Source organism: Laccaria bicolor, genomic scaffold (genome assembly GCF_000143565.1).
Source record: "Laccaria bicolor S238N-H82 LACBIscaffold_33 genomic scaffold, whole genome shotgun sequence".
Classification (NCBI taxonomy): domain Eukaryota; kingdom Fungi; phylum Basidiomycota; class Agaricomycetes; order Agaricales; family Hydnangiaceae; genus Laccaria; species Laccaria bicolor.
Window position 1 is genome coordinate 1 of NW_001889904.1, and position 19,527 is coordinate 19,527.

A 19,527-nucleotide genomic window follows, 5' to 3' on the forward strand; every position below is an offset into this window, starting at 1 on the left:
TAATGCGTTGATAGTGGTCAAACGCGGCTTGGAGGAGGTCGGCACAAGTTGGGAGTTCGGAGAGCTCGACGAGAATGGTGTGGAGTTCGCGAAGAACGGTCAGGTCGTGTGGAAACCGTTTAAGGATTGATGTGAACGCGTTGCGAGCCTGAAGGCAATGTTAAATGTAGTAATGAGATGAGTATGAACAAACTTACTGTTCGAAAATCCCCAATCTCCTTTGCCAACGATGCTCGATCCCACAACGCGTCGACATTTGTCGGGTCAAGACTATATACTTTTCGATAGCAGTATAACGCCTGTTGGTTATACCCATGTTCCCTTGACTGCCTCGCCAATCGATCCCACTCATCCGCATCGTGTCGAAGGTGAGCCGCCATGATCCTAAGCTGGAGCGCCTTCTGCCCTTGTTCCATATCTTCATAGCACTGTGCAAGGACAGACCAAGCACTCGCCGCGCGCGGTTCAATGCGTATGACTTCTTGCATCATCCGGATCGCTTCAGGTAAGTTGCTGTCTACATACGCTTGATTCCCATCACCAATAAGGGAGCGAACTTGTTGAGAGAGGACTGGCCCCGTCGTTCGGCCTTTCTGTGGGGGGTTTTAGCAAAAAAAACGAGGGTAGGCAAGTTCACTCGCCCGTTTGCGTTTCCGGCCAATACCTGAGACTTCCCTGAGGTCATCGCGAAACTCGGCCTCTTTCTCCTCGATGCTGAAATCCCAATCTTTTGTCAATCCGCTGCCGCTCGCGCCGTTGCTTGAAGACGTGTCCCGGAGTCGTATGTTCTGTACTAGACGACTGAAATTGCACTGATCAGCAGAATCGTGAGTTATAGAGAAACGCGCACTCGAACAATCTCCTTTATGCCAGCGTTCTGGCCTATTATCATGTTCCTCTGGATCCCTGTCATGACCTTAGCAAGGCGGAAGTTGTTGAAGCAATCAACGCAAAGAGGCACTGGTTAGGCTCGCGGTCATAGGCCGCAAGAAGATCAGCACACTGAAGCAGAAATATATTATTGACTTCAAAAACTGTTGCAATCATACACAGAAGAAACAAGGTGGACGAGCACAATCAATAATGTACGCACTTCACTCCTCGTCCGAATCCTTCTCAACAAACACATCAAATTCCCGATTCTCCAGCGTCGCAGAAGAAAGATAGTATTGATCTTCGACCTTTTGAATGCCGACCGAATCTCCAGTAAGCCAAGAGCTAGTCGCCAGAATGTAAATCATCTGCCGGTCGTCATGACCAAGAGGTAGGTTCTGATCCACTTCAAAGTCCTGCCAAGCTTGAAAGAACGGCGCCAAAAGACCGCCTGTAATGACCGTTCCCAAATTCGGATATTCGTAGATAAACAACAGCAGAGAAGCCAGGAAAGTCATCGAGTATTGCATTCCGCTCTCGGCAAAGTGGGCGAAGCGATATATGCCTTTGGATGGCTCGAGGTAGCCAGTTTCGAAGATGATGAACTCTAGATGGTGGGGAAAGCGGAGGAACGTGGCTCCGGCTGCTACGCACCAGGGTAGGAAGAAAAGTACACGGATTGCAGACATGGCGACAGCGTGGAGAACGAAATCGGGGTATCTAGGTTCGTGGTCATCGGTCAGAACGGAGGAAGGGGCTACTTTGGGATCGATGTTAGGCTCTCTCCAATTGCTGCGATACCTGTGCGATATCCGCGCCTTTGCCTACAGCCTTCAGATCAGAGTACGAGCTCACCGCTAAGCCGTTCCTATCTCTCGCAAGAGCCTCGTGTATGCCCTGATAGACATTGATGGGCACATCTTGATCCACAGGCGTCGTCAAAGCCGAGGTAAACGACGAATCGTCGGTCGCCTCTGAGTTGTTTCGCTCCATTTCCTTCAGCTGGATCAGACGGTTCTGCAACACGATGGAGTGAACGATCGCGTAGCTGGGCGAAATGGCGCTTACCTACTGTATCGTATCAACGCTGTTCGTTATCGTTGCCATTGCCAGCGGAGATGATGAGGGTAAGAGAGAAGAGCTGTCACGGCTTTGTCAGTGTCACGTCGGATTACAACCTAGCGTGATGTCACCCATCACCTTGGGTTTTTGAAGTCGTTTTCGCGTAGTCTAAAGTTTTTTCGAGCGCCTGTGGCGCTCCTAGCTGTGTAGGCAGTACTAGAAATCTTTGAAGAAGACCTATAACACAATCGAAGATTTTCCTGCAAGGACAACATTTCCCACAGTAAGTAACTCTTCACGTCACGTCTCAACGAATAATCGAAATAGGTCACGCCGATTAGGCAGTTGGTCGTGAATAGCTCAAGCTTTCGCATAGATGTCAGCCTCCATCTACACTCTTTGTTCTGATTCTATCACTGTCGCCTTTGCTACAAGCGATGACATCGATGATCGTTGACGCTGATCTTCAAACAGTCCGTGACTTTTATGACTCAACCTGGGCGGACATGCCCTTCACGAACATCCTCAACCTCGAAGCACTACTATTCCAGGCTGGCATTGGCTCTAGAGACATCTTATCATTCCTCGATGGAAATTCGCCCCTTTCTCATTTAGAACGCTTCTTGACCACTGCGAAGGACGGTTTGTATCTGAACGAGGAAGGAGGAACTTGCGAACCATTCGCGGTCATCACCGGGGAGAAGCTGGACAAAAACGAATGGAGGATGCAATACGTACACACTGGTAGCCATGGAGGGATGGTTGTTTGGAGAGCTCAATCGCCAACGAGGCGCTACTTGATTGATTCCTCGCTTCGTTCAGCGTTGGAGATACCTCTCTTAGCTGGTTTCCTATGGAGCCCTGGGCACCACCACGTATATTCAACCTACCTGGTCCGACCCCAATCGGCCACTCACTCTTCACCCGTCCTGCACTTCTCAGATTCGAGGATATATTACACGGAGAAAGGCAGTAGAACCGCCAAAGAATTCTCAATCGTCACCAGACGTGAAATACTTCGTAGGTCAATAGATGCGCTTGTCGGAAATCCGCATCCTGTGTTGCTTGTCCGGGATCGAGTCCGTAACACCAATCGGTTTGCGGTCTTCATTCGTTTCGATATGGTTACTCGGGCGGTCAAGTTTGCTGGATCCGGGGTAAACGCTCTCTTTTCCCTAACTAGCGGAGATGGACCTGACTGGGAAGAATTCTCTGATTTTTAACGTCTCCTGTACCACTACCACCGACGATACCCTCGGCAGCTCTCCCACGGCCTTTTTCGGCGGTTTACGCACATCGTGCTGACAATATTACTCCTGGAAGCGGGGGGCACATACGCTGACCTACCAAGTGACACACTTCTTGATCTTCTCTCTTCTGAAATCAGAAAAATATCAGATAGTTGAATGCAGTGGTACCGTGGTACGACTTCAATTCAACATTGAATATGTTTCCTTATACTGAATCTTATGTTTCAGCCTTCCGGGAGTTGATGCGGAAAGACTTCCTTTTCTATTTTTATATTCAGTAGTTACTAAAGTTTGTGTACATGCCAATGTTGGCACTGGCAGCGGTCCAGTCTAAATAGATAGAGGAGACGGTTCAAGCACTTCGCTCCAACGCGTCACGAAGGTTTCTTCCAACTTCATGATTACCACGACGTAGTGGGATCGTTGTGGGTCATTTCCGAATCTCTTTGAGCAGCCTATAATTATCTAGGGTGAAACTACTTCCCTCTAAACGCATCCTAACCGCAACTTTTTTCGTAGTCTGTAAATCTGCCGCCGATTATCATCATACATCTTCTCGTTGTGAGGCCCTCCAATGTATCTGCAACATCCCTGAACAAAGCGACCTTAATGCAATTGATGAACAGCCATTCGCCGATATTACGACGAGCACAGAAATTTGAATTTTTAACGTATCAACAGCGAATCAAGTAAGAAAGCATGTACACAGAAGGGACGATATGAAGAGGCGCGCCAGGCGATGCATTCAAATAATAAACAGAAGAGAAAAAAAGAGCAGCATTCGAGGGTATGTCGCGGTACTGAAACTGGTAAAAGCTGAGCGCTGAAGTGTGGTATAAATCTAGAAATGCGCGAATGAAATGATGTGATCCGCGAGCGGGAGAAGGGAATACGTGAGATTGAAGGCGGCAGTGCGTGAGAGGGAGAAGGGAAGAAACGAGGGCATCAAGCAGGGCAGAGTTTAGACTGAGAACACAGTTCTTGATCAGGTAGTGTGGTGAGTACGGGCAACGAGTGGGTCAAGCAACAACCGTCTACTCGATATCATCGAGGGACAAGCCCCTAGCGGCAAGCTCGCGCTCGTACAGCTCAATTTGTGCGTTTCGCAAGTGACAGAACTCATCGCAGTGCACGGGAGTGATGTCGTCGACGGTGGTGGTGTTGTCAGCTGCTGCGAGGTCGCGGGCAATAGCACGGTGGGAGCGTTTATTTGGGGCGGAGCTGTACCCATACCTATGTATATGCGCGTCAGAATAGGGTAAGAAGACATGAGAAAGGGAAAACGAACCAGAAGCCCATGTCGGAGAGCGCACCTCCGGTTTTGATGAGGGCGTTTAAGCCGGTGGCAAAGCTATCAGGAGGATTGCTCGAAGAGAAGCATCCTATGGGACGACGTCATCAGATGCCATCAGCTGCGCAAAGAAAGAAGCGTGGAATATTCTCACCGAACCAGACAGCGCGCTCCACGTACGATTGGGAATCGAGCCACGACATGGCGTTCATCATGAACGACTTGACTTGCGCCTGCGAAGGGTACGACCCGCTCGTAATTCCCATCTCGGTGACCCAGATCGGCTTGTTGAACTGGGACCGCACAGATTGCACGTATTTCTTGAATCCCGCAAGGTCGTTCCATGATCCATACCTACCACAAGATCAACACCTCGTCTTGAACAAAAGCACCAGATCACTCACCAATGGATACAAATATAGTCCACCCTCCCACCCCGATTCTTAACCCCATTCAAAAACGTCTGCATCCAATCCAACTTCCACACGATCGCCGGACTACCCAACGACACGCCCTTATTCCCCCACGGCTGGATCTGCTCCATGTACAACTGCGCGGCGTAATTGGGGTCCATGTTCGACTGACTGCTAACATCCGGCTCGTTGAACGCCATAAGGTGCTGCGGCTTATTCGCATTCATCTCTGACACGCGTGAGTTCCACTGCGACCATTTGGCGGGGCCCCAGAATTGAGGAACGAATTCTTTGGAGGCGAGTTGTGAGATGGGACCGTCTTGCCAGTCTGTGTTGTGAGGAGGGTCAGCGAGGGGATGAGGATGAGATGGAGGAAGGACTGACGGTGATACCACTGGATTTTGGGTTTCGACCCAATTTCAGTGGCCCAGCGATTGTCGGTCGCCCAAGCAAGGCCCCGCATGGCGGCTTGGGCGGGAGCGAAGAATGACAAAGCGAGAACGCCGGCGGCGGCGGTAACGTGAACCATTGTGTTGATAAAAATTCTACGGTACGATAAAGGACTGTGGTGAGGAAAAGAGTGTGTGTGAGTGCAGCGGAAGGAACAGGAGGGGAGCGGTTGGAAGGGAAAGAAGGCGCATGGTTCTTTTTGATGAAATGGACAAATCCGGATTGATGTCGGTTCAACCCATGTACCTTGTCGTGGCAGTGCCTGACGACGACGATGATACTGCGTAACTGCCGATATCGATGGCCGCAGTGAATGTGCCAAGGCCGCTGCGCAAGGCGCGTGCACTCGTGTGCCTCCAGCGGGGTATGAGCGCGAGGAGCAATGCCAATGGCGCCGTGTTTACTCTTGGACCCTAACGCCGATACCTCCGGCGTTCAACTTTCCCTCCGCTGCTGGATTACTATCAGTGTCCGGGAGTTTGATATGATTCAGGAGTTTGAAATCCTTATGTTCCTCCCTCAATATTGACACTGGCTTACTGGGAATTTTTTCTGGACTAATTATGACTGTCACTAATATGAATATGAACTTTTTTTCTGCAACAACTGAGTTTGACGAGTGCAGGATTTTAAAAGGTGGTTTTCAGCCCATCAAAATGTGTGATGTTTTCTAAGATCTAATCCGATCCTTTGCATGAGGCTTTCTAAAAATTTACAGACGTATACTAGTAAACTAGGAGACTTCAAATACGAGAAATTGAGCAGAAATACTAAGACCTCCGCTTACAGTTCAATGATTTTTGATTTTCTGTCCGCTGAGCGTGACAAGCGTGATCTTAGGCTTTACGGATTTGAACCCTGTCGCATCACCTATCAAAATTCTGACAGTTGGATGTGACCTGGACGTGACAACCATTTCAATCTCCCGAAACAATCGACTTCGACGACCGGTAAGCCTCCGTCAGCTTCCAAAGCTGTCCAATAAAAAAATAAAATATATATTCATGTTCACGAGACACGTATGTACGACTGTGCAAGATTTGAATGCCCGGCGTGTAGCGGTTGTGGTACAATGTGGCCAAAGATCAATTTGTTTCAAACTCCCGGACACTGATAGTACAGGTTAGAGAAACTAGAGCATTTCATAGGGTATACTAGGGTATATCGGCAATCGAGAAACGGAAGGCATATCTCCATCATTACGTCAGACTACATATGTCTTGGCTCCGCTGACCCAGCAATATTCAAATCCAAGGCCGCCTCCATCACTTTCAATATATAAGTATAGATACGAAGCGCTCAGCTTTGGAAGCGTCAAAATGATTGCCACCCACTTCGTCCAAGGAAAGATCCCTCCGCAAGGGATGGAATTTGGAGTCGCGGGAACAGGTCGTAACCATGAAGGTCCCTAGGAAAAACTCCCGCTCCCCGCGTAAAACAACCGGTACGCACTTGGTCGTCCTTGGCATTCTATCGAAGAATTCAGTGATGTAAAATTAGTACACGCAGAAGAAAAAGAAATGGTGATAAATCTGCAGGAATGAGAAACGTAAACCTCGCCTGTGTTGCGGGAGAAACACGGTGTATAGAGCCCGAATCACTCTCCTACTCAACTAACGCTGTGTTCCTGGTTTTTGGTGGTGCTCCAGTTCCATGCCGACCCGCCAAATTTTAACGCCGTGCAGCGGGCCCCGGTGGTAAATTTCGTCAAGAAGTTCGCATGCAATAAAAGGGCGATCTCGCCGGTTTTTAGTCCTGTCAGTGGGTACTTGAGGCAAACAGTGATGACCGATGCTATCGACACAAAAGCTAACACATGGTTCTATTCTCTCTACGAACAGTTTCTAATCCAAAATTTGAGGTTTCGTTGCAGAGCGAGTCCCGAAACTACATGACGGCATAAATCAAAACTCTTCTGCCAAGCGGGCTTCACTAGCCGTGCCCCATTTTCTTGATTAAGTTACGTTGTTGGACGAAGACCAAAGCATTGCCGTCCGTACTCATCTAACCTCTATAGGCGCCAGTACTCGAGCATCCCGGGGTCAAGTTGAAGGACTTTATAAGAGGCGCAAGTCACAGAAAGACGATCTCAAAAATATATATGCATGTAGTGCACCTTCATACATATCGTTCCACACGCCTATCAAGTATCAAGAGAAATTCCTGATGTCAAGAATCCGAGCAACCAAATGCCACAATCCGGAAGTTTAATCCCAAATAAACTTACACAAGTGACCTTCAAACCACTTTCTGTCTGCAGCCGACAATTCGTTGCCGTAACCATGGACGACGACGGATTCAAGCCCGGGTGCGTCAACTTCGAGATCCATCCAATCCGGGTCGGCGTAGTCAATGAAAGAATTGCGTAGCTCAACCATACGCTTCAGAGCTCGAATGGAGAAATTTGAGCACCCAGTCAAGACGATGTTCTGGAACGTTTCAACACTGGATACGTATGGAGCATTTTCGTCAACTGCTCCCAGCGTTTTAAGGACAACATTGTTGAACCCTGGGCAATTCGTGAAAGATACTGTGTGGGAATTCCACCATCGTAAAAGAGAATGGAGACGTTCATTGCCACGAACCCCCTCTAGATTAAGAGTATCACAGGTTAATGGGAAGACGAGTCGCCCATCTAGGCGGCAATTCTTGACTGAAAGACTATTGGGAGAGTCCAGCTCGCGGTTGTGAAAGAAGTCGTTACACAGCCGATTGGAAAGATTTTCAAGCTCAAGGTCCCTTACGTATAATGAAGATGGAGTTGGAGGATGGTTCGGATCGAAATTAAAGTTGACGTCTACAAACTTGAGGAAGTCGAAAGAAAGTTTGTGAAGGAATTCTCCAACGTCATTCAGGTCCAATTGATGCACATCGCTGGTGAAGTGTGAGACGGTTAAACGACCGAGCCCACCAAGGTCGTTCGTCCATTCGGGTCTCTCCTGGCAAATGTAGCGAAAATTTTCTCCGTCTACGGTCATGGACCATAAGCGAGGGCAAGAGAATTTTTCAGGGGGGGAAGAGTTAGGTATCACAGATAAATTGTTGGAGAGATTGTCAAGCATGTCGTGTTTTCGGTAAGGCCCATCGTCATGGTCACACTGCAATTTGAGAACTTGGAGATGAGCCATACGCCGAACAAAGTGCTCTTTGATCGATGGTAATGAGGAGCTCGAACGTCGATGGAGAGATACCAAATTCTCTGAAAGAGGGGTATGGCGTGCGCGAGCATCATTTGAGCTTGGATGCCCTCCAAATCATAGGCTGAGGCAGTGTTATATCGAGCGAAGACAAGGTAGAGCATGTGATCCTGCGATAACTGGATTTGATATCCAGTTTTCCTCCAATAGTCGGGAATGTCAACGAAACCAACGACAATTTTCCATAGTTCTGGGATGGACACGACGATGGCGCTCCACAGGGGACACACAGAACAAAGAATGCGACGAATGTAATAGGTACTCCAAAAAGATTCGAAATACCCAGGAGCGGTTAAGCGGAAGATAATTGAAAGGAGTTCGGCGGGGAGGTGGTTGATGGATGGTGCCTGATCATTGCGGGGACTTGATGGGGAATGCGTCGCGGGCATATGGATGTTCAAGTGGAATCTGATTATTTGCCTATTAGCTTATGGCTAACAATGCGTATAAATCCGCCCTCACAAAACAGCTCGCTAAGTTACCAGGGTTGTTCAGAGCTGATTCGGAGGAGACCTACACGTAAAATCAAGGAGGAACTGAGAAGTTGGTTGGGAAGACGTCGACGGAAGAAGAAAGCAGACTGAGATACTTATCGATTTGAAAGATCGATGAAACAAACCTTGAACAAACCCTTGGGAAAGTCACCGCGAAGTCATCACAATGATCACATGACACAAACTTCACTGGCATGACGACGACTTCAACGCCTGGGCCGTCACTCACATATTATGAAATTCCTCTTCCTCGAGGCCAAGCTCGACCAAAGGGCGAGGCTTGTGGAAGGCGGACTCGGCATCCCGAGAATACTTAGGAGGTCGGCCTGTGGCAGGTCGTCCATGCCAGAATCTCCCCATTTCGTCCGACGTTCACACGTGAGTGTTCAAGAACATGATTTCATTCATAAAGAGGCCCCGCTGACGTGTGTAAAGTCGTGTTTTGCACTTGCCACTTCCACTCGCCCCCCCTGAAAAGCGGTCTTGATGATACCATGCCTAGAACTCCTCGTTCTGTCTCTGGCTACACCAATCTTGGGCTTTCAACTCCCTCGTAACCACTCTCACTTTACTCAACGAACCTACATTACTCCATCGACGACATCAAGCTCCTACGATTATATCATCGCGGGGGGTGGCCTTGCAGGCCTGGTACTCGCCTCGAGGCTTACTGAAAACTCGTCAGTGACGGTTTTGGTCCTCGAGGCTGGTGATACGGGTGATGCTGTCGCTTCGATAATCAGTACGGATTATTGGACTATTCTAATGAATCCTGCTCACTTTTCGTAACAGATACTCCCGCCGCCACATATTATACTTCGCTCGTTGGATCTTCCTATGATTACGCGTATAAAACCGTTCCTCAAAGTGGCGCGAATAATCGGATACTTAACTGGCCAAGAGGAAAAGTACGTTGTTAGCACTGAATTATGTCCTGATGGTCAAACTTACACTTTAAAGGTCTTAGGCGGGTCGTCTGCAATCAATGGGATGTATCTTGTCCGGCCGAATTCAGCAGAAGTTAACGCCTGGCATGATCTCATTGCACCGAATGGCACTGCGGCAGCCGACAATTGGAGCTGGGACAGCTTGTTGGCGGCCATGAAGAAGAGCGAGAACTTTACCCCCCCAATCGCCGCCGTCCAATCCGTCGCTGGAATGCAGTATCAACGTTCAAGTCACGGTACGAATGGCCCCCTTCAAGCATCGTATCCCGCATAGTACGGCGTCATCACAATTCTGCATCGTCGCACTCAGCTTTTTTGCAGCATGGTCCCCGTGACGGAAACCTGGCTCCCGACTATGCAAGCCGCTGGAATTCCCATTTCAGCTGATGCTGATAACGGTAATAATCTTGGCACGTTCTTTGCCACCTCCGCTATCAACCCAACCAACTGGACGAGGTCGTACTCTCGGTCCGCGTACCTCGACCCCGCTTCCGCTCGAACCAACCTTCACGTTCTGGTGAACGCCACTGTAACTCGAGTTACTTGGGCAGACAACATTGTTGCTGGCGACCTATTTGCTTCCGGGGTCGAATATTCCACTGGCCGTGGAGCCGCGGTTAATACGGTTATGGCGAATAAGGAGGTCATTTTGAGTGGAGGTGCCATTGGGAGCCCTCAGATTTTGATGTTGAGTGGGATTGGGCCAAGGGATGTTCTGGGAGCGGCTGGAGTTTCTGTAAAATCAGAACTTCCCGGTGTCGGGCAACATCTACAGGACCACCTGGTGCGTTAACATATCTTCTCTCGTCTACTTTCTCTTACTTCGAGGATAGGCTGTGGGTGTGACGTGGGAGACACCGAACGATACCCAAGGATCAATCTACTCCTCTGGCTCAGATTTCTCTGTAAGTTTTTTCTCATCTGTCCGTCAACCTTGTAACACCGTCCCAGAAAACCCCCGAGTTCCTTTCTTTCGTAAACTCGGGAACCGCCTATGTCCAAGGAAGCTTCCTTTATGGGGGCAACACCTCATTCGCTACTTTTTGCGAAGGCATCACTGGAGCTATCACGAACTCTTCACTTACACTGGTTCCCAGTCAATATTCTCAAGTTGTTGATGGGTACAAGGCGATCTATGAATCTCTCGCTAACGCTGTACTGCCCAATTCCGGAATAGTCGAGATTCTTTTAAGCATCAATTCCCCTGGCGCAATTGTCATTCAAGCGGCGCTCCAGATACCATTTAGGTATGATGATGCCTCATTTTCTGAACGTCTACATAGTAAAGCTCAAACGTCCATTTCAAGCCAAGGACGAGTATATATCAACTCCAGTTCGGTGTTTGATCAGCCAGTCATCGATCCCCAATACTTTTCACATCCTGCCGGTAAGCTCCCCCCTGTTTACGCGTTGCTCGGCCTTCGTTTCCGCACTCTTCATACTCCACGTTCACCTAGATATCACGACGATGCGCCAAGCCCTCAAATTTGTCCGTCAAATTGGCAACACTTCTCCGCTGAAGGACATTCTTGGCGCTGAGGTCACTCCCGGACCAACAGTTAATACCGACTCAGATTGGGAAGCGTGGATCAGGAATAACGCAGCAACGGAATTCCATCCCACTGCTACTTGCGCGATGCTTCCAGAAGCGCAAGGTGGTGTGGTAGATGCGAATTTAAAGGTGTACGGAACTTGTGCGTATCCCTCTCCTCAGGCGTCTTGTTCATTCCGTTTCTCATTTGTCGCAGCAAACGTTCGAGTCGTTGACGGATCCGTCTTCCCGATATCTCTCTCCACTCATGTGAGTCACAGCCCTCGAGCGCGAAATGGCCCACTGACCGGCACCCTTGTGAAGCTTATGGCTCCAGTGTATGGACTTGCGGAGCAAGCCGCTGTAATTATTCGCGCTGCTACAAATCCCTCGACGACGTCTGCGTCACCTTCACCCTCTAGCTCTACACATTCTAATACCGGTTCGACGAAAAGTAGTGCCTCATCGACGTCACCTACAACCTTGGGCTGGTATCTTGTTGCTCTCTTTTTACTAACGATCTCTACCTTCGTTTAATGCAGATACGTGCTGCCAAACCCTCCTTCGACACAGCATTTCTTTACCCATCGATTTACTACTTACTGTGATCTTGGCCAGATCGTTGTATTTACATAAACACTTCATACCTAACAGACGTTCTTCAACTTCAACCACCGTTGTTTAATCCAGCTACAGATTCCTCGTTTGTTGGACATTTTCTTCGGGCCCTTTTGTCCGTTCTAAATTTATTGGAATGAATTTTATTTAAGGAAAACCCTCAATTGCGGGCGAGGTGATGATATTTGGAAATGGTTTGCTGACATGAAATGCGGTTTCAATCACGAATGGTTCTAACAATCATTATTTCAGATCCAAGTGAGGTTGACCGAATGCACCTCGATCATCTGATTTTCTAGAATCCAAAGTCCATAAGTCCAGAAAAAATTATTTCGTCTTCGCTGTCGTCCCCATCTTGGCTTTCTCCACTTTCATCAACATGTCCTTCAGAGTCAGTGGTAGCCGCCGTGTTAGAGGCTATCACTGCGGACGTTCCATTGTCCAAATTTCCACCCGGATCAATGTGGGACAAGAGTTCCTTGATTTCCTTGCCCTCCAGAGCTTTCGCTAATAGATCAGCCCAGATCGGTTCCATGTCGACGCCAGCTGCAGTGGTTAAAGCTAAAATTCTGCCGGCCTAGTAAAGCGATAAATGTGAATTTTTTGATTAGGAGGTCCTTCACAAGACTTACGGTGATTCCGATTCCATCATCAGCAAGGATGAGCGCAGCGTAAGTGGGGGCAAGCTCGACGGAGGCCTGGTAAAAAGATGAGTGAGAACTTTGGCGCCTCTTGGAACGGCCACAAAGTAGGCCATCTTACCATTAAAATTATCGGTATACGTACTTGTTGAATGTGTTTCACGGACTGTGAGCCATGACTTTATATTGATATTTTCCGCAGGATCGGTACCGGCGAGTCATAACCATTAAGGTCGTCCGTCATTGTCAAGTCATTGTGTCGTTATCTGACAGTTTGGGGCGTCATCGAAAAGTCACATAAACTATCACCGGTTACGAAGGGAGTCAGGGTATATATCTGGCGTCCAACTACGGAAGCCCTCAGGCTGGAGCGGTCTGTAAACAAGAACCGAATCATTGTAAGTACATGTCGGAGGTTGGTCGGAGGCGTCGGAGGCGCATGTTTGACGTTGTTAGGGACGAAAGAACATGCATTGGTAACGCGCAAGTAATTGGCAAGTAACGTTGAAGTAACGGGTTGATCTGAATCATAACTCTGGACAACGAAATGTCTTCCCCGAATCGTTTCATCACCTCGTCCTCGGCGACTACACCTTCCTATGGTTCATAAGGAGGATGATTTTGATTTACCGGGATCGCTGAATCTTCGATCTATACGCATTACCTCTCAAGCTTGTCATTGAATCCCATGGATCATAGTGTGAGCTGGACAATGGCATCTTCGCTATCACCAACTTGAATCTCAACCCCGACCAGGACCCATGTGGACCACACTTAGTAAAGATTTCCGGGCTTTGCGCTTGTCAAGCAGGTAGAAGACAAGCCACGTGTAATTTTTTGCTTACATATCTCCGGCTACAAGTGACCACTTGTTTCCGGAAACAAAGCTTTAAATACCTCGGTTTCTAACGCCTACATTTACAAATTCAGTCTCACCGCCAACCGCATCATGGGTCTCACAAAGAACAGTCGTGTCCTCTTCAACGAAGTCCCTAAAGGTTCGTCGTAACGCGTTCCCCAAGTGAAGGCAAGCGATTACTAGTAACGAAATTTTGCAGGTTACCCCGAGCCTGGAAAGACCACTGTCTACGATACAACGCAAACAATCGATGTTGAGAATGTTCACCTCGACGGTGGCTTCCTCCTCAAGACGTTGGAGCTGTCCATCGATCCCTACATGAGGGGACGTATGCGCCACCCCGAGAAGAAGTCGTACAGCGTGGGTCGTTATCCAACTTCTGATCATTTGGCTGGCGATATTAACGGGTTATCAGGCTCCCTTTGCGATTGGACAACCGTAAGCTCACTTCGCTAGCTGCAAATCGGGTGTTCAAGGATATTGTTTCAGGTTGACTGGTCATGGGGTTGGGGTTGTGGTGCGTTCAGAACTTGAAGGGGTCAATGCAGGCGATCATCTTTACGGATTCTTCGGTACGTTCTGCACGTCTTCGTGAGCCACTCAGGAGTTGTATTTTGATTTCATTCAGAGCACGTTCAATACTCCATCAGGAAGGATTTGTCGGGTCTCCGCGTCATCGACAATAAATTTAAATTGCCCTGGTCGGCGTTCATCGGCGTGGCTGGAATGCCAGGTGAGATGATAAAATAATGTTTGAGCATATAATTCACCCAAGTCTTCAGGCAAAACGGCTTACATGGCGTGGAAGGAATACTCTAAAGCGAAAAAAGCACGTTCGTTCATCGCTATACCAATATATGATTGTGCTAACCTTTTTGAATGTAGGGGGAAACGGTGTTCGTTACCACTGGAGGGGGTGAGTTCATTCTGAAATATTATGGCGCAATTTAGTAATCAAGCAATAGGACCTGTCGGATCGTATGATACCCTATCTCTCATGTTGAACCCCGCCTCACACCATGGCTGGTAGACTCGTAATCCAACTCGCGAAGCTCGACGGTTTGAAAGTCATCGCCTCCGCTGGATCTGAGGAAAAGGTTCAATTTATGAAAGAAATCGGTGCCGACGTTGCGTTCAACTACAAGACAACGGATACTGCTGAAGTTCTCGAAAAGGAGGGCCCCATTGACATGCGAGTATCCCTTCTGTTGAACTTTCTTACTTTGAACACAACTTATGTACGTATAGATACTGGGACAATGTTGGCGGAGCAACCTTGGATGCTGCGCTCGAAGCCGCTGCCCTCAATGCTCGGTTCATCGTAAGTTCGAACCTTTTCATTAGGGACGGCACTGACGTCGCGATCAGGAATGCGGAATGATTGCAGGTAAATCACTTTTCATTCCCTCGTGAGCAAGCGCACTGTTAAACCTGGCGTCAGGCTACAACGTGGGCGGTCAGCCGATCAAGGTTAGTCTAAAAGACATTGAAATATTGCGTACTCAACAACACCGTTTTTTTTTCACCAGAATCTCATCAATGTCATTGGGAAATCACTTTCTATTCATGGGTTTATCGTAAGCCGCTTAGAGCCGAAGTACGATGATGAGTTCTATGCTGTCGTCCCCGCCAAGGTGGCTAGCGGGGAGATCCAGCATCGTGAAGATGTGTATGATGGTCTCGACAAAGTCGGAGATATAATACTGGCAGTACAACAGGGGTTGAATAAGGCCAAGGCCGTTGTGCATGTTGCCGACGATTGAAATAGCAGTAGCGCAACATTGTAACAATAAATTGCCATCCTTCCGGACGACTAACTAGCTTTGTGCTTGGTACGGGTAACGTATTAAACTTGTATAGATCTAGAAATGAACATGATATCGAGAATGCTCATAAATGTGGTATAAAAGTGGTCCAATTGACAGTATCGAAGGCGCTGGCGGGTAGCGACCTAAGTTGTGTCACAGCGAGAACAAGTAAAGCCCCTCGAGCAAGAATATACGCTAAACCCAGTAGAATTGTTATAAATTCTGCGATATCGAACGGCAATATCCAGACACAGGCAAACATGGCCACAGGGACCGAAGCAATGGAAAGGGAGGCGACGCGCCATATAAACTGTTCACCGCGAGTCGCAAAATGGAAGGACCACGCCAAACAGTGAATGGCACCAAACACTACTGCCACTGCGACGATGGAAAAGCGATCATAATGACCATCAGTGCCTGATGCGTGAAAGGTGGGCACATGATGACGCGACTTGTCAAGGTCGAGTTGGACACCCATGTCACGAAGGGGTCCAAGAAGCACTGCAAAAGGCCGGTAAAGAATTCGATTCCACAGCGTCCACAAGATGCCGTGAATGTGGACGTCCCGCGAGAAGTTGTCGGTGGCTTTGGATAACCAGTTGCGGTGGTCGCCGATAACTGGGACGGTAGAGTAGGGGCCAACAAGTCTTGCTTCTACGTCCCGGTGGAAGGGTGAGATCACCCCAGGCGAGGCAGGTCCGGTATAGAGTACCTCATCCGTCGAATCTCCTTCCCCGGTTATCATTTCTCCGTGCACTCTGGACGTCCTTTCCGGCTGCAAGAGTTGAACTCGAATGGGCACCCGTACGTCTAGGGGCTTATTCCACCAATAGAAATACATGACCCCATTGAGGACGGCGAAGCCAGCGGTGGAAAGCTCGAGTTCAGTCAACATGATGTGATTCACTGCCCGAGCAATGCACTGGGTGACGAACCACAAGGATTGGAGGATGACAACACCTTTGGCGAGGTAATCGCCTTTACTACGGTCTTCAATATCTTCTGAAGTAGTTTCCGGCCATTCCATTTTCCCCGCCCTCTCTAAGGTCTCCATCTCCGCAATGGAGAGCGGATATAGAGCCGTCTTCCCCTGGTAAAGTACGAATCCTCCCATCTGGACAAAGTATCCGTGGATTCGTTTCCATCCTTTATCTTGCATAGATGTTTTCAATTAGGGGCAAGCCTACGAAGAACGGATGGCAATTAATAAGCACCTTTATGCCTCTTTGCAATATCGCCTGCGCCCAACCATTGCCTCATTGCCCACCAGATAACCATTTCCGGCGTCATGATCGCGTAAAACATGATTTTTAACCTACTCGCCAAAGATTTCCACCATGGCCCTCCCGCCTTAGGAATGTTCGGATGCACAGAAATCCAAGTGCATGCGAAAATTGTCACGAGGCAACCCCAGATGATATCCCAGAGAGACCTTTGGCCCTGGTTGAATGGGCAGACACACGAAGGACCAGCCAGGTCTGGAGTTGTGCATGCCGTTTGAAGTGGAGCGGCAGAAATTCTAGTGACGAGAAGGAGGAACCAAAGCATATCGCGTAGAGTGTAGGGAGCAGACAAGTATTCCGCGGCCCACGCTCTGAGTCACAGCGCAATGACGGTGCAGACTTGCAGTGTATTCACTTCATCAGAGGAGGCTATGCGCGATGGTCCGAGCTTAGCGTTTAGCGTTTTAGCGCTTAGCACTAGTCACTAGTCACTAGTCACTGGAGGTCACTGGTCGTACATATCCAATGGCCGGCGTTAGGGCAATTTGCGGGGTTCGAGTTGTTGAGCGTAGGGTCATTGTCATTGTTGACGATGTGACGGTCACGTGCTGCTCTAAGTCAGCAAATAATGTCAAATAATGGCCACCAATGTTTGCAGGAGGGGGGACAATCCTGATGGAACTCCGATCCTGGTGCGTACAGAAATGACCTCGAAAAGTGGCCCAACTCCGATCCTATGCGTACAGAAAAATTCGAAAATATCGCCCAACTCCGATCCTCCCTGAGTACAGAAACCTTTGGTCGCCAGTGAACTCCGATCTACCAGAGTACAGAAATCTCTCGGTTGGTCTCCGGAGGCATGGAATTGGGCCAGCACCGGCCCCTTTGGAACAGTGGTACCCCACCACGCCATAAGAAAAAAATTGGCCCACCCCCCCAGCTGGAGAGTGAAAAAAAAAAGCTTCTCGTATTTTTAACTCCGATCCGTTTTGCGTACATTTTGGGCCAAATTTGGCCGAACCCGATCCGTATGTGTACATTTCTTGGTTGATGAAGGCCTGACAGAAACGGTCAAAATCGACCATTTCGGATCGGAGTTCCAAGCGCATAGTCCCCCCTCCTATGTTTGCGCGCTAAAAAAGAAAAAAGAAAAAGGAAGAGGAGGAAGGGAGCACCCCAACCTCGCAATATCAACACGGCGTGCAATGACATAAGCGAGCAATTTTTAGAACACTTCGCTGAGCTGCGGCAGTGCGTCGTACAGTGAGTGTTTGGTATAAATTAGTAATGTGGGCTGAAATGATTGCTGTACTATTACATAAGTAGTTCAACTGTTGCGCGATAATCTCTAAAGCCAAACAATAGAGTTCCCAATACCAATATTTGTTGAAAAAATCGCTACTTTCCATCGTGTTATTTGACCGAAGCATAAAAAAACTACACAGATTTGTATGTGAAACCGTCATCTCCCTCTCTGCCAATGTAACATCCGCGCCACTCGGCAACAACCCCCTTCATAGGCACGATAGAGGGGAAAGTAACAAAGCTGGATTTCAAGTTCATGACGACTCTACGAGGCGCTAGCAAGGGCAGGTCTGTTGGTCCAGACAAGTGTGCAATAAACTTTGTCGCTTCAAGTTTGCATAGGCGAGGGCTTTCTACTTGATTTGACTATGCGGCTGTAACCCCCGAAGAAGAGCTTCCCACCTCCCCCCATTCCAACCTTTAATATCCTTCCACTCTCCACTATCCTCGCCCCACATACGCTTGAAAAGAAGCAATAACCCTCCAAGCACGAAATCAGCCCAGATAATCCGATCTCCCATCACAAACGGACCAGTCACGCTGTTTTGGTTCAACCAACTGTCAATGTTGTCAAACCCTTCCTTAAGCTTGTTCCAATCCGCCACCTTCTCTTCTCCGACAGGAGCGACTTCCTCTAACTTCTTCCCTACATTCTTCTCTCGCGAGAAACGGTAGTATTCAAGCGCACGGCCTTCGAAAAGCTTGGCCAGCTCTGGTACGGCTATGCGCCAAATGGAGTTCAGCTCAGACGCGCAGGCGCTGGTGTATGCTGCTTGTAGCGCGTCGAGTCCAACTGGAAAAATGACCGGCGTTTCGGGATACGTCTTCTCAAGGTAACGAGCGATTGCGAGCGAATCGGTCAAGTATACCCCAGTAGAAGGATCGTGGATCACTGGGAAAGTGTAGAACGGGCTACCATCATTCCACGTGCGAGTAGGTGGGATGCGTTTTTCGATACAGAACTTCTGGACGTCGGGTAATTCCAAAAACTCAGTCTTGTAAGGGATTCCTTTGTAATTCAGGGTCAACCTTTCATTGCTGTGCGTCAGCATTGTATAGGAACGAAAAGACGACAACGCACCTCGTTTTCCATGTACTGGGCGACCATACCTTGTCTGGCAAATTGCTGGAAATGTCGTAGAATGTAATCATGGCAGAGAACTGACGGATACATGGATTGAATTCGCGATTTATATTGGGCATTGTTAGTCATCACTCACAGATGTCATGATGACGTTCCGTCATGATCGGAAGGGATATGGTAAGCCACCTTAAGCCACAGGTCGGTAAGTGGAAATAGTACTCGGAGCTAGTGTTCTATTCGTGAGCTGTGGCCATTTCAGAAAAGGCGAAATCTTTGAGAATCCAGCAGTTTACAGCCAAATCCCCAAACGAGCGCTCCCAGAATTCGCAAGAAACGGGCTCCTCTGGAACCGAGCCTTAAGATAACGACCATCAGTTTAAAAATGATTCAGGGGGAGACTATTTTGAAAAACCCACCACTTCAATGAGTTATATTCCGGATTGATCAGTCAGCCGGTAGTTGGACATGATTTATCACTTGT

The 19,527-nt window shown here is 48.5% G+C and overlaps 9 protein-coding genes across 9 annotated transcripts; 3 read left to right on the forward strand and 6 right to left on the reverse strand.

Moving 5' to 3' along the window:
- Window positions 1-16: 16 nt before the first annotated feature.
- LACBIDRAFT_238525 (uncharacterized protein) lies at window positions 17-572 on the reverse strand (the record flags this gene model as incomplete). Its single annotated transcript, XM_001885719.1, has 2 exons — window positions 17-148; window positions 198-572. Coding segments are annotated over 2 exons (507 nt in total), but the record flags the coding sequence as incomplete, so codon positions are not given.
- A 522-nt stretch (window positions 573-1,094) lies between these two features.
- LACBIDRAFT_331280 (uncharacterized protein) lies at window positions 1,095-1,980 on the reverse strand (the record flags this gene model as incomplete). Its single annotated transcript, XM_001885720.1, has 3 exons — window positions 1,095-1,697; window positions 1,729-1,921; window positions 1,946-1,980. The coding sequence occupies 3 exons, from the start codon at window positions 1,978-1,980 to the stop codon at window positions 1,095-1,097; spliced, it is 831 nt and encodes a 276-aa protein (XP_001885755.1).
- A 392-nt stretch (window positions 1,981-2,372) lies between these two features.
- LACBIDRAFT_331281 (uncharacterized protein) lies at window positions 2,373-3,158 on the forward strand (the record flags this gene model as incomplete). Its single annotated transcript, XM_001885640.1, has 2 exons — window positions 2,373-2,943; window positions 2,968-3,158. 2 exons carry the CDS (start codon window positions 2,373-2,375, stop codon window positions 3,156-3,158), a joined length of 762 nt encoding a protein of 253 aa, XP_001885675.1.
- Window positions 3,159-6,212: 3,054 nt separating this feature from the next.
- On the reverse strand, window positions 6,213-9,390 carry LACBIDRAFT_331284 (uncharacterized protein; the record flags this gene model as incomplete). Its single annotated transcript, XM_001885721.1, has 6 exons — window positions 6,213-6,313; window positions 6,674-6,809; window positions 6,958-7,133; window positions 7,567-8,307; window positions 8,439-8,944; window positions 9,260-9,390. The coding sequence occupies 6 exons, from the start codon at window positions 9,388-9,390 to the stop codon at window positions 6,213-6,215; spliced, it is 1,791 nt and encodes a 596-aa protein (XP_001885756.1).
- A 246-nt stretch (window positions 9,391-9,636) lies between these two features.
- On the forward strand, window positions 9,637-11,757 carry LACBIDRAFT_157487 (uncharacterized protein; the record flags this gene model as incomplete). The annotated part of the gene is made up of 8 exons (XM_001885641.1): window positions 9,637-9,772; window positions 9,823-9,938; window positions 9,991-10,250; window positions 10,299-10,765; window positions 10,888-11,224; window positions 11,285-11,364; window positions 11,435-11,671; window positions 11,726-11,757. Coding segments are annotated over 8 exons (1,665 nt in total), but the record flags the coding sequence as incomplete, so codon positions are not given.
- Window positions 11,758-12,259: 502 nt separating this feature from the next.
- On the reverse strand, window positions 12,260-12,899 carry LACBIDRAFT_295176 (60S acidic ribosomal protein P1). Its single transcript, XM_001885722.1, has 3 exons — window positions 12,889-12,899; window positions 12,759-12,824; window positions 12,260-12,703 (listed from the first exon to the last, which is right to left on the reverse strand). The coding sequence occupies exons 1-3, from the start codon at window positions 12,889-12,891 to the stop codon at window positions 12,422-12,424; spliced, it is 351 nt and encodes a 116-aa protein (XP_001885757.1). The 5' UTR covers window positions 12,892-12,899; the 3' UTR covers window positions 12,260-12,421.
- An 803-nt stretch (window positions 12,900-13,702) lies between these two features.
- On the forward strand, window positions 13,703-15,511 carry LACBIDRAFT_185826 (uncharacterized protein). The gene is made up of 13 exons (XM_001885642.1): window positions 13,703-13,765; window positions 13,826-13,986; window positions 14,042-14,064; window positions 14,116-14,198; window positions 14,255-14,359; window positions 14,409-14,455; window positions 14,512-14,542; window positions 14,592-14,604; window positions 14,657-14,818; window positions 14,875-14,947; window positions 14,995-15,013; window positions 15,068-15,096; window positions 15,156-15,511. Exons 1-13 carry the CDS (start codon window positions 13,717-13,719, stop codon window positions 15,387-15,389), a joined length of 1,029 nt encoding a protein of 342 aa, XP_001885677.1. The 5' UTR covers window positions 13,703-13,716; the 3' UTR covers window positions 15,390-15,511.
- A 5-nt stretch (window positions 15,512-15,516) lies between these two features.
- Window positions 15,517-16,982, reverse strand: LACBIDRAFT_306951 (uncharacterized protein; the record flags this gene model as incomplete). The annotated part of the gene is made up of 2 exons (XM_001885723.1): window positions 15,517-16,586; window positions 16,649-16,982. 2 exons carry the CDS (start codon window positions 16,980-16,982, stop codon window positions 15,517-15,519), a joined length of 1,404 nt encoding a protein of 467 aa, XP_001885758.1.
- A 1,333-nt stretch (window positions 16,983-18,315) lies between these two features.
- LACBIDRAFT_238438 (uncharacterized protein) lies at window positions 18,316-19,114 on the reverse strand (the record flags this gene model as incomplete). Its single annotated transcript, XM_001885724.1, has 2 exons — window positions 18,316-18,991; window positions 19,044-19,114. The coding sequence occupies 2 exons, from the start codon at window positions 19,112-19,114 to the stop codon at window positions 18,316-18,318; spliced, it is 747 nt and encodes a 248-aa protein (XP_001885759.1).
- Between the last annotated feature and the right edge of the window lie 413 nt (window positions 19,115-19,527).

Bases quoted from the DNA above. Each gene is read 5' to 3' on its own strand.
- LACBIDRAFT_295176 (XM_001885722.1), bottom strand. The intron at 12,704-12,758 runs GTAAGTCTTGTG...TCGCTTTACTAG, and splicing joins ATGATGGAATCGGAATCACC to GCCGGCAGAATTTTAGCTTT.
- LACBIDRAFT_185826 (XM_001885642.1), top strand. From the start codon at position 13,717: ATGGGTCTCACAAAGAACAGTCGTGTCCTCTTCAACGAAGTCCCTAAA. The intron at 13,987-14,041 runs GTGGGTCGTTAT...ACGGGTTATCAG, and splicing joins CCGAGAAGAAGTCGTACAGC to GCTCCCTTTGCGATTGGACA. The intron at 14,065-14,115 runs GTAAGCTCACTT...ATATTGTTTCAG, and splicing joins CCCTTTGCGATTGGACAACC to GTTGACTGGTCATGGGGTTG.